This window comes from Macaca nemestrina, chromosome 7, assembly GCF_043159975.1.
Source record: "Macaca nemestrina isolate mMacNem1 chromosome 7, mMacNem.hap1, whole genome shotgun sequence".
Lineage (NCBI taxonomy): Eukaryota > Metazoa > Chordata > Mammalia > Primates > Cercopithecidae > Macaca > Macaca nemestrina.
Window position 1 is genome coordinate 105,109,846 of NC_092131.1, and position 12,091 is coordinate 105,121,936.

The window sequence follows — 12,091 nt, forward strand, 5'->3', positions numbered from 1 at the left end:
TTCCATTAGCAGGCTGCCCCATACATCTGAGAAATGATGCAAGAGATAAATAAAAGATGCCAGCAGGTCCCAACTCAAACTACAGGTCTCAAAGAATTAATAAGTCAGAAACGTGTTTTTTAGAAATAAAGGAATATGGGCTTTAGGTCTTCCCAGTAAACTTGGCTCTTGGCAAGTCACACAATCTCTCTGAATCTCTCTCAGCTCCTCTGAGTTCCTTTATCTTTGACATGTGCTATTACTGACCCCTTAAGGCTGTTGCTACGATTAAAAATCAAAATGTTTGTTAAGCATAGAGCAAAAAGAGTACTCAATGAATATGACTCTTTTTTTCCTCCCCAAACCTACGTCTCCCTCTAGGAAGCCGTGACAAGAGGAAGCTGTAAGATTCTCCCCGGGAATTGAAAGCTTAAGGAGATGGATAACTCCTCCCTTCTCAGGCCTAGTCCCAAGGCCCAAGGCCACTTGTGTCAGCAGCGTGCGTCACCAAGAGAGCAGAAGCAGGAAGAGGGCCAGACGGAAGACACCTACCCTGGTTGGAAGACACCCCTGAAGATGAAGAAAGAGGTCATCCAGGTACAAGGTAGCAGTTACTTCAGACTAGGACACTTCCTGTTTACAGGAGACTGTAAAACCTTTGCCCCGTCCTCACTTGGGGCTGACTCCATTTTAGGCCTCAGCCCGCCTGCAGTCAGGCGCTCATTAAAATAGCATGTTGCTCCACACCTCCTCGTGTTATCTGTTGGTGTGCTCCCAGGGTTCAAACAGATACAAGAATCTTGCAGAATCCATTCCTAAAAACTAATAATTAAGGTTAGGATGAACAATGAGACATACCCCACTGGCATCATTGAACAGTGCTTACTGGTTCATTTGCTTTTACTTACCTCTATTTTTTGAAAGGAAAAATTAAGGGGCTTTTAGCAATCCTACTAATTTACTTATTTATTTACTTATTTGTTACTTTGGGAAAAAAATAGCTATGTTGTTCTCTGGAGCCATCTGAGCAGAGCTCACGTTGTTCTTGTCACAGAAGACAGAAGGTTAAATTAAAGAAGCTGAAATGCACCGCTCGCTCAGGTGAGAGAAGGGAAGGGAGTTAAGATAACTCAACGAGTGGCTCACGGACCAGCAGCACCTGCATCCGTGAGAGCTTGTGGATCCAGAATCTGCTTTTTAACACAATGCCTAGGTGATTCTTTGCATAAGATTAATGTTTTGAGAAGCACAGCACTCCCTCTCTTGCATCTTAGCACTTACTGCCCTTAATTTCCCTCCTCTAAGTGTGGGAGTCAGCCTATGGAGTCTGTTTTGCACTCTGGGTCTCCATTCCATTATTAACGACAGAGCCATTCAGGTGTCCCTGTTAGTACAGTGACACAAGTGATCAACGCTGAGTTCCACAGAAACTATCATGGAACAGGCTGGTTCTTTTTGTCAGTGCTGGGGCTACTGTCTCACCAACAGCCAAGTGGCGAGCAAGATTAGAACGTGAAGGATCTGGATTCATAATGCCTGAGGGATCGACACAAAGCATAGTTATCAACCTTGTACACAAAGGAAGCTGGACAGACATGGCCACTTTGCCTCACCCTATGACTTGCATCCTGACCACATAGAGGAAAGATTCATATAAGGAGATCCTTTTCATCCTCTTCAAAGCACCACATTGCAGAATTAAAGATGCTGAATTTAACAAGCAAATGGCAGCAATGTATCTGCAATTGCAATAAGCATCTGCTTCGGCTGCTGTATCCTCTATTCCTATATTTATTAATGTAATGCTAATTAGTTCTACTAATGAGAGTTATAACAGAAGGGTAATGACCAGAAGCCCCATACAAATTGTTCCTCTTCATCTGTTTTCTTCTCTCTCTTTTTTCCCTTTTAGCAATGAATTGATTAGGGCCTGAAATAAAGGAAATGCAGTATCTGTCAACTCACTATAAATATGAACGGGAAATTCTGAGAGGGTTTTTTTTTTTTTCCTGTTTCTTTGGCATTTGTTTCAATGCTGCCTAGATTTATTCAGAAATGAGCCAAGAAGCCAGTACTATAAAAATGACTAAATGCAAACATAAAAAATTAAACCTTTGTACCTTGAACGAAGCTGATGGTTATCTAGCTGCAACCTCATCTCCATTTTTATTGGAAGCAAATTACACATCGATGTATGATTCAAAGGGTGCATTATTTTATTCTTATTCTGAAAGTGTGGGGTTTGAGTGCTATAGTTAACTTTGTATGTGCAAGATGATAAAGCTTGCCTTTAGGCTTTGTATGTCCTGTTCACACAGACAAACTGACCGATATGCAGATAATCATAAGACTCATGCCAGCTCTAAAATTAACTGCTATTCCACAGAGATCCATTAGTTCAGACTAAATCTTTGCACAACAAACACGCATTTGCCATGCATCTTGGCATTTCTTAAATAAGCAAAATAAACACATTGTTTTCCTTCCTGTTACTTTCTCAAGCTCCAGCCAATCTTTATCTTCTTAAAAATGTTTATTGGAATGTAAAGAAGTTGAACTCATAGAAACCAAGTACAATGGTGGTTAGCAGGGATCAGAGGGTAGAGAAAAAGGGAAGATGTTAGTCAAAGGGTATAAACTCACAGCTATAAAATGAGTAAATTCCGGAGACCTAATGTACAGCATGGTGACCATAGTTAATAAGAAGCTATGGTATACCTGAAATTTGCTGAGACCAGATCTTAAGTGTTCTCATCAGACACACAAAAAAGTTAACCATGTAAGGTGACTGACATATTAATTAACTTGATTGTGATGATTCTTTCCCAATGCATATCAAACATCATGTTGTATACTTTTAATACACTGTATACATTTTATTTGTCAATTGTACCTTTGTAAAGCTGAAGACATTTAACAATAAAATTTCAAAAAATTTTTTAAAGAAAAAAATTAGTTCAACAAACATGTTTCAGACAAGTACTGAGATTTCATTTAACGCGCCCATCAGTGCTATGTTCTAGGTAAGACCCTCATCTTGCATATGAGAAAAGAGACGGAGAGAAATACCTCAAGGCAAAGAGCAAATAAGGAGTTGGGATTCAAACTAGGTCTTCTAACTGAATATACAGGGATATTTTCACATGCCCAGGGGTTCTCAAAGCATGATCACTGAACCAGTGGCCTCCACACCATCCAAGAACTTGTTAGAATGGAAATGTAGGGGCTTCACTTCAGACCAATTATTACAAATCAGAAACTCTAGGGGTGGGGCCCAGCGATCTACATAACAAGTCTACAGGTAATTTTGATGCATGCTCAGGGTCTGGAAGGACTGCACTAGTCCAGAACTGCCTTCTCCCCAGAACTATCTGGAAAGACAGAGGACACCTGCAAGACTCAGAAGGCACTCCCTCACACTTTGTTTCCATGCCTACAGCTCTCCTAAACAGCCCGGTGTCTGTGTTTTCCTTTCTCCATTCAGCAAACATTCATTGAGCGCCTTTGACGGGCGGGACGCTGTGTTGGAGGCTACGAATACACAGGCACAGACAGAATTTCTCTGTGTTCAGACAAAATGGCAAAGATGTGAAAACAGCACTATCACAGCACTTCCAAAGGCTTTGTCTTAATCTTCCTCAATCCCTAAGGTCCCTGCAACTACTGACCCTGCTGCTTTCTTCAAGGAACTCTCTCTTCCTTCCTTAGTGTATACCCTGGCTGTTGGGTTCTCTTTTTCATTAGCTTTACTCTCTTTCTTTCACTGCATCACATAAATCCTTCCCAATGTTGCATTTGTATACTTCTTTTCTCTTTATCTATTTCCTCTTGTAAAATTATTGGAATTTGCCACTCATTATGATATTTCTGCTTATCCTAATAGCACCTTCATTTTCCCACTGAGGTTTAAAATCTCCACCAACTCTTTGCCCTGTCTCCAATACTCCAGAACCTGTGTTTAATCAGAGGCCAAGTCTTCACATTTGTACCTTGGTATCTCTAACACCTCCTCATTCTCACCTCTGTCACCAGATTATTTTAAGGACTCTTTTATTAACCTCTCCTCTGGCATCCCATCTCCTGTCTCCAGCATCCATCCCCAGATAATAGGCAAAAACTTCTTTATAAAAATTATATCAGGCAGGGCGCAGTGGCTCATGCCTGTAATCCCAGCACTTTGGGAGGCTGAGGCAGGCAGATCACCTGAGGTCAGGAGTTCAAGACCAGCTTGGACAACATGGTGAAACCCCATCTCTATTAAAAATACAAAATTAGGCCAGAAACAGTGGCTCACGCCTGTAATCCCAGCACTTTGGGAGCCCTAGGCGGGCGAATCACCTGAGGTTGGGAGTTCAAGAGTAGCCTGACCAACATGCAGAAACCATGTCTCTACTAAAAAATACAAAATTAGCCAGGCATGGTGGTACATGCCTGTAATCCCAGCTACTTGGGAGGCTGAGGCAAGAGAATCGCTTGAACCGGGAGGCGGAGGTTGTAGTGAGCCAAGATTGTGCCATTGCACTTCAGCCTGGGTAACAAGAGCAAAACTCTGTCTAAAAAAAAAAAAATTAGCTGGGCATTGTGGCAGGCACTTGTAGCCCCAGCTACACGGGAGGCTGGGGCTGGAGAATTGCTTGAACCTGGGAGGCAGAGTTTGCAATGAGCCAAGATTGCACCACTGTACTCCAGCCTGGGGGACAAAGTAAGACTTTGTCTCAAAAAAAAAAAAAAAAAAGTATATTCTTCTTGTATTGGTTCTCCATTGTCCACCAATCTCAAAATTGTCTTTTAGGAAGTCTCTCTACAATATGATTTCTGATGAACTTTTCCAGTCCTATGTCCCCTACACACTCACTTCAACAGAATAGACTTCACTGTTCTCCAAATGTAACCCTTCCTTTTCTTAAAAAAACAAGTTTTATTTTAAGTTCAGGGGCATGTGTGCAGGTTTGTTACATTGGTAAACCTGTGTCATGGGGGTTTGTGGTACAGATTATTTCATCACCCAGGTATAAAGCCTAGTGCCCATTCGTTATTTTTCTTGATCCTCTCCCTCCTCCCATCCTGCAGCCTCCAAAAAGTCCCAGTGTGTGCTGTTCCCCTCATGTATTCTCACTATTTAGCCCCCACTTAAAGTGAGAACATGCTATGTTTGGTTTTCTGGTACTGTATTAGTTTACTAGGGGTAATGACCTCCAACTCCATCCATGTTCCTGCAAAGGACATGGTCTCACTCTTTTTTACAGCTGCATGGTATTCCATGGTGTATATATACCACATTTTCTTTATCCAGTCTATCATTGATGGGCATTTAGGTGGATTCCATGTCTTTGCTATTGTGAATAGTGCTGCAATGAACATAGATATGCATGTGTTTATATAATAGAATGATTTATATTCCTTTGGGTATATAACCAGTAATGGGATTGCTATCGAATGGTATTTCTGTCTTTAGGACTTTGAGGAATTGCTACACTGTCTTCCACAACCAAATGCAATCCTTTTTTTCCTGACTTCTGTTCATGCATTTCTTTCTTCCAGCTAGCTTATCCCTTGTGTTATTACCTGTTGATACTCTACTATTTTTTATGACTCAATTGAAACTTTCTCCCTGGTGCCTTCCAAGTTCCACCAATGGGATATGGTTTCTTCATTCAATTCTTCTTTGAATCCTGCAGTACTTTGCTTGTCTCTTTCCTGGCTTTTTCTTGCCTTTATTTGCATTTGGATATTGGCATGGCTGGATTCTCAGCTGCCTCAAGGGTTGCATGTCTTTTGCTGCCCTAAACAATAACTTTTTCAGGGGAGAAACTTAATAAATATTGGTTGAGTATTATTAAAATGTGTTTCTCTTCTGTTTATCCTTTACCTGCCATTCTTGACCCATTTTTCTACTACCATTTGATTCACAAATATCCCTTAGCTTCTATCCCAAAGATCCAGAATTTACTTTTCATGAGCCTTATTCAAACATATTCTCTGTGTCTTTCATCTCATCATGTCTAAAACTCAGTTACCAGGAGTCACAAGAGGTTTGTGTGTAGTTTGTAAATGAACCCTAATTACAGTGAGATTAATCTGGACAGATCTGGATTAAAATGTCTCCTCTGTATTCCCTTTTGATTACCTTTTTTTAGTCTCACAGGCCCTCAGTTCCTGTGTTTGTTAAAAAAAAAAAAGAAAGAAAAAAAAGGATAATTTCTTCTACCTTGGAGGCTGACTGCCAGAGCCAAAAAAAGAGAAAGAAATTGAAATGTCTAACTAAATAAGACATAGCCAATCCTTCATTAATGTTTAGAAGTTGAAAGGATCCACCTTCATTTTACAGATGGAGAAACTGAGGCGCATCTCTGTGGATTCAGTGGCTGAAGGTCCCCAACTTGACGGGAGCAGAGCCAACATTAAAATCATTGTCTCTTGACCCCCTTCCTGGTCCTTCTCCAAATAAATGATGCAGACCCGTCCAGGAACAAACCTGGTCCAATGACTGGAGGCCTATGAGGAAGCCAGTGTTGCGTGGGTGTGGGGTTGTCACCAGTCCCTCATCTCACTCTCGGGCACTGCCAAAATGTCGATCCCCTACGTTAGACCGAGAGCCACACAGAGCCTGGTGAGCAGCTCTGAAGGCATTCGGTCAGGCCCTGGCAGCCGTGACATTCTGGAGGATTTTTGCGCAGCTAGGCTGACTCAGGGCTAACTCACTTGGCGATGTGGGCAGGAGAGGGAGCGACAAGCTGCTGACGTCTGACCTTTCAGACCTTGTCTCCCTCCCGCGTGTGTAGAGGAGTCCCTGGGGCAGTTGTGACACCCTGTGGCCAGGTCGGCTCATCACAGCAGCGTCCCTTAATAAAACAAAGAGTGCACTGGGCATTTGCCGGGGAAGAAAGGGTGCTCTCCTGAGTTTGTGGAGTATTCCACCTTTTGGCTGCAGCTCAGGCTCACTGCTCTTCCATTGTCTAGCACCACTTCCAGCCTTAATTAAATTTATTTGCAACCTTTGGAGCCTTAATTGAGAATACCTTCCAAGAAAGTAGATATGAAGAACTGAAAAAGTGAAGGCCACAGGAAATGACTCAGAATCGATACTGAACACTTCCAGAGGACAGGGGATATGTCTTCTATTCCATGCAGCCTTACCCAAACCAAGGACACTGTATACTGTAGGTGCCCAATAAATGTTACTGCATTTTGAATGTGTTCCATGCCCAATAGCTTGACCAAAAGGCTAATAAGTATCACATACTGTTGTATTACATTTCATCCTATCAATATCAGCTAGGCTCAAACTTTAACATTCAATTGACTTGCTCTTGATTGTGACTTCCCAATAATGAGAACTAGAATATTACCTTCCTCTGCCTGCCTAGAGAAGTTTACAAGAATTTGACAGGCATGCTGTGACATAGGATAATTCATTATAGAACAATTAGATGATGCTATTCACATATGTGTGTGCTTCTTTGACTTTCCATGCTTTTTTCCAGCTTTTCTTCACTCAGCATCCCTTCCTCCCCTTCCTCTCAATTTCTATTCTTTCTCTTATGGAAAGAGCCCTAGTTTGTATTTTATGCTGGCTTTTATTCTTTGAGAAAATAGTTTTTAATGAAAGTATTTAGCATAGCAGTTTGTCAGACTAGAATGAGATTGCATCTAATTGCGCCTCTTGTAGGTGAACTGCACGACAAAGCCCACCAGAATTTAGTTTCAGGTGAATAGACAGTAAAATCCACAGAAGTGCATGCACTCACTTAACAGGATTTAATGTCATTTGTGTTGGGGGAACAGGATTTGGAATTATTACAAAATTATTTAGAAAAGCACTATCATGTCATTTGTCCTGGAGGAGCTGACAGGGTGAAAAGCATCTCTTGTCATATACTGGTTCCTAGAAGTATCTCAGAGTATTACCGTCTGCTTCTATCAGATAATAAAAATAAAATAAAGACAGCAAGAACAAGCATCCAGAGCTGATGACATTCCTATGGTTGGAGGACAGTTTGGATAGTGAACAAAGAGAATGGCAGTAGAGAGAGCCGAGAGTTGAAAAATGAGGCAAAAGTTCTGCATATCCTAGACAACTGTCCCAGTGTTTGGAGAACCAGCCACAGTGGTCTCAGTTCACACTGCAGGCTGCCTTTCTGAATTACAGCTAGCAGCAGCCATTGCCCTCAAACACTGTGCTCTGCCAGCCACACTGGATCCCATCCAGCATTTATGATGGCCCCATCCCAACCCTGGCTAACCAGGCTCTACATGATTAGGCTCCTGCCTCCTCCAAACCCTTCCCCATACCCCACTGCCTTACACACCCTGACTGTCCTGCTTTGCACTTGCAATTCCCTCTGTCTAGAACGGGGGTCCCCAACTGATACCGCTGCATGGCCTGTTAGGCAGAAGGTGAGTGGAGGGTGAGCGAGTGAAGCTTCATCTGTATTTACAGCCACTTTCCATCGCTTGCATTACTGCTGGAGCTCACCTCCCGTCAGATCAGTGGTGGCATTAGATTCTCATAGGCATGCGAACCCTGTTGTGAACTGTGCACTCGAGGGATCTAGACTGCCTGCTCCTTTTGAGAATCTAATGTTTGATGATCTGTCACTGTCTCTCATCACCTCCAGACCTCCAGACGGGACTGTCTAGTTGCAGGAAAATGAGTTCAGGTCTCCTACTGATTCTACATTATGGTGACTTGTATAATTGTTTCAAAATATATTACAATGTAATATCGATAAAAATAAAGTCCATGGTAAATAGTGCCCTTGAATCATCCTGAAAGTATGCCCCACCCCTTGTCTGTGGAAAAATTGTCCTCCATGAAACCAGTCCCTGGTGCCAAAATGGTTGAGGATTGCTGGTCAAGAATGTGTCCCACAGTCCCTTGCATGGGATGACCCCTCACTTTATCCAGAACTTGCCTTAAATGTTACCTTTCCAAAGGTCATCATTTCTCCTGCCATTCAAAGTGCTCCATGCTTTCATCCTGTTTCATTCGTCTCTATTTTATTTACTATTACTTGAAATTATATTTCATAGTTTTGTGTTATTGTCAATTTTACATCTTTCCATGATGACTTGTCTCTTGTCTCTTTTGGTCAGTGTTTAGTACTTAGTAGTTGCTCAGTAAATATTTATAGACTAAAAAAATAGTTAGGCTTGTCTGGTTTTTGTGTAGACCCCCGCTCCTCACCCCCCCCCCTTTTTTTTGAGATGGAGTCTCTGTCTTATCACCCAGGCTGGAGTGCAATGGTGCCATCTCGGTGCACTGCAACCTCCACCTTCCGGGTTCAAGAGATTCTCCTGACTCAGCCTCATGAGTAGCTCGGATTACAGGTGCCCAGCACCACACCCAGCTATTTTTTTTTTTTGTATTTTTAGTAGAGATGAGATTTCACCATGTTGGCCAGGCTGGTCTCGAGCTCCTGACCTCAGGTGATCAGCCTGCCTCGGCCTCCTAAAGTGCCAGTATTACAGGCATGAGCCACCACACCTGGCCGACCCCTTTCTTATCAAAGTTTTCAACTTTGTCTTGAATTATTCAGAGGGAAGCTGGTTTCCAAATTGCATATAGTGATGTAGCTCTAGATCTTTAAAAATGTCCTAGTCTGTAAAACAAGATTGTATTTGTTTTCTAAAAAGTCCTACCAAAGGAGTAATAGACATTTTGGAAAACGGAATTAATATTCATTGATCACTTACTGTATGCCTGCCATGATGCTAGAGGCTTTCCAAACATTTTATGATTTACTTCTCTCAACAACTATTCTGGAAATTGAGTGTGAGAGAGAATAAATAACTTTACTAAGGCTGTATTGGGTTGAATAGCATCCCTCCAAATGATATCTCCAAGTCCTAAATCCCAGTTCCTGTAAATGTGAGCTGATCTGGAAATAAGGTATTTTTAGATATAATTAAGGATCTCAAAATATACTGGATTTTAGTGAGTCCAAGATCCAATGACTATTATCCTTTCAAAAAAAGAAGAGACACAGAGACACACTGAGAAGATGGCCCTGTGAAGATGCAGGCAGAGATTGAAGTGATGCAGCTACAAGGCAAGGAATGCCACAGATTGCTGGCAACTACCAGAAGCTAGGCAACAAATGTGGAATGGGACTTCTGCCCTCCAGATCTGCGAGACAATAAATTTCTTTCAAGCCATCCTGTTTATAATAGTCTGTTACAGTATCTTTATTTTACTAACACAAAATCTTGGGCTGGTAATGGCAGAGCAAGGATTTGAACCTGGATCTGTTGACTCCAAAGCCTGTACTCATTCCACTATCCCAGTTCGCTTCCCTGAATTCTATAGAAGAGGAGCCATCCTTGATCGACATATTATAACAATATAGAAAGATGTAAATGCAAAGCCCTATAACCAAACGAAATCTGCAAGCATAGTTGTTACCTTTGGTCATAGTATCGTCTATATTCATGGCCAAAGTGCAAAGAAGACCTCACAAAAAAGAAACTCTCAGCTGACTCCAAATAGAAAGGCTTGCAAATTCCAGGAAAGTGAGAAGAGAGATGCAGAGGAACTTAGCAGCAATAGCTATGAGAGTAGAAAATAATAAAGAGAGATTTAACTGGAGGGAAAGAGCAGCCCCTCCCTTTGAAGAGAAATATTCAAAGCACACAGCTGACTTGAAAAGGAGTCATGAAGAGAGACACGCAGGCGGCAAGTCGGATTTAGACCAGTCATGCAATGCTATAGCAAAAAAAAAAAAAAAAAAATGGAGCTAATATCATTTCGAAGTTCACTTTCAGAGGTGGAAAAAATCACATAGCTGGCAGGTTGCGAAGTCCCTTTTTACGAGGCTCTAATGAGAAGATAGATTATTTCCGAGTCACTTCAAACCAGAAAGTAGAAATGCACCAGGGTAAGGTAGGAAATTGATGAAAGGGTTAAACAAAAGTAATGCATGCAGAGGACAGATTGATTTCTGGGGACAGATTAAAAGCACTAAATATGTATCCTTGATGAGGTGATAATTAAGGTCACTGGGGAAGCCAAAGGAGCTGTCTGGGAGATGAGAGGCCAGTATGCAGGCAAGTGTGGAATAGCATACAAAATCTTACACAGGCAAGCAGGTAAGTGGGAGTGATGGGGTGCAATCCACAAAGGATCATTCACAAAGTCTCAGCGCAACCTTCTGACAGGGTGAAGTTTATTGCTTCTCTGTGTAACTCAAATTTCAAATGACCTTTCGCTGTTCCATGAGTGAAGTCATTTCCTTTGAGGAAAGGTGCTATATAAATGTAAACATGTAAGTCTGAGCTGGACAGAGTGCTAGAAAATAAATACATCCTGGAATCCTCCTGCCCTGATCCTCCAGAGACAGACTGGATGTGACCTCATGGATCTTTCTTTTCATCTTCTACTTACGGGAATTGTACCTGACACCACCAATTTTGTGGACCTTTTCTATCTGGGAAACTTACAAATAAGTGATATTACTGGAGACCACAGTGTTTTAATAAAAACGCTCTGAGATCCGTCTTCACCCAACGTTTCTGGAAGAATAGTTACGTGGCTAACATTAGTGAGTCTGGAAAGCCCTTCAGCAGGAAAGACTGGGTCCTGATAGCAGAAATGTGACTTAACTCTGTTACAGGGATATCCAGGAGTAGACTCTTGTAGAAATCAAGTTTGCCCACTCTCTCTGCGTGTGCATGTACATCTCAGTTCCTTTGAAGTTTAGTCATATATTATTTAAGGTTCAATCCAAATGTTCCTTCTTCTGAGAGGCCTTCCCTAATTCCCAGGTCCTCAGTGAGCCTTCTCTGCCCTGGGTATTGTATCTCTATTTCACCACTTGTCACAGTCTGAGTTGTCGCTTACTGATCTTTCCTTTACTGGCCCCTGTGGCCCAGGACTTGGGAATCAGAGGTCAAAAGAATGAGTGCCATATTCTGCTTCTGTTCACCCCCTGAGTACAGCCCACCTCATAGGACCGCGCTGACCAGCAGGGTCTAATTACCTATTAACAGAAAAGACACTAAGGGTGATTTTCTCCCAGCTGTGAATTAACTAAAAAGGTCACCCAAAAATGTGATTTTTCTTCCCAAGGAAAAGTGACATCAAAAGCTAATGAAATCTGAACTTTATCATTTC

General features: G+C 41.9%; 1 protein-coding gene across 8 annotated transcripts in view; it reads right to left on the reverse strand.

Annotated features, from left to right (window-relative positions):
* The window catches only part of LOC105488361 (AGBL carboxypeptidase 1), a 958,121-nt gene that overhangs the window by 380,834 nt on the left and 565,196 nt on the right, over positions 1-12,091 (reverse strand). Inside the window, exon 22 of one of the 8 annotated variants that reach the window (XM_011752341.3) lies at positions 743-1,909. The exons of the other annotated variants lie outside the window; for them this stretch is intronic. Coding sequence (XP_011750643.2) covers positions 1,856-1,909 — 54 coding nt within the window. The 3' untranslated portion in view covers positions 743-1,855. Of the gene's footprint in view, positions 1-742; positions 1,910-12,091 lie in introns of those variants that run through there. 8 annotated transcript variants of the gene reach the window in all.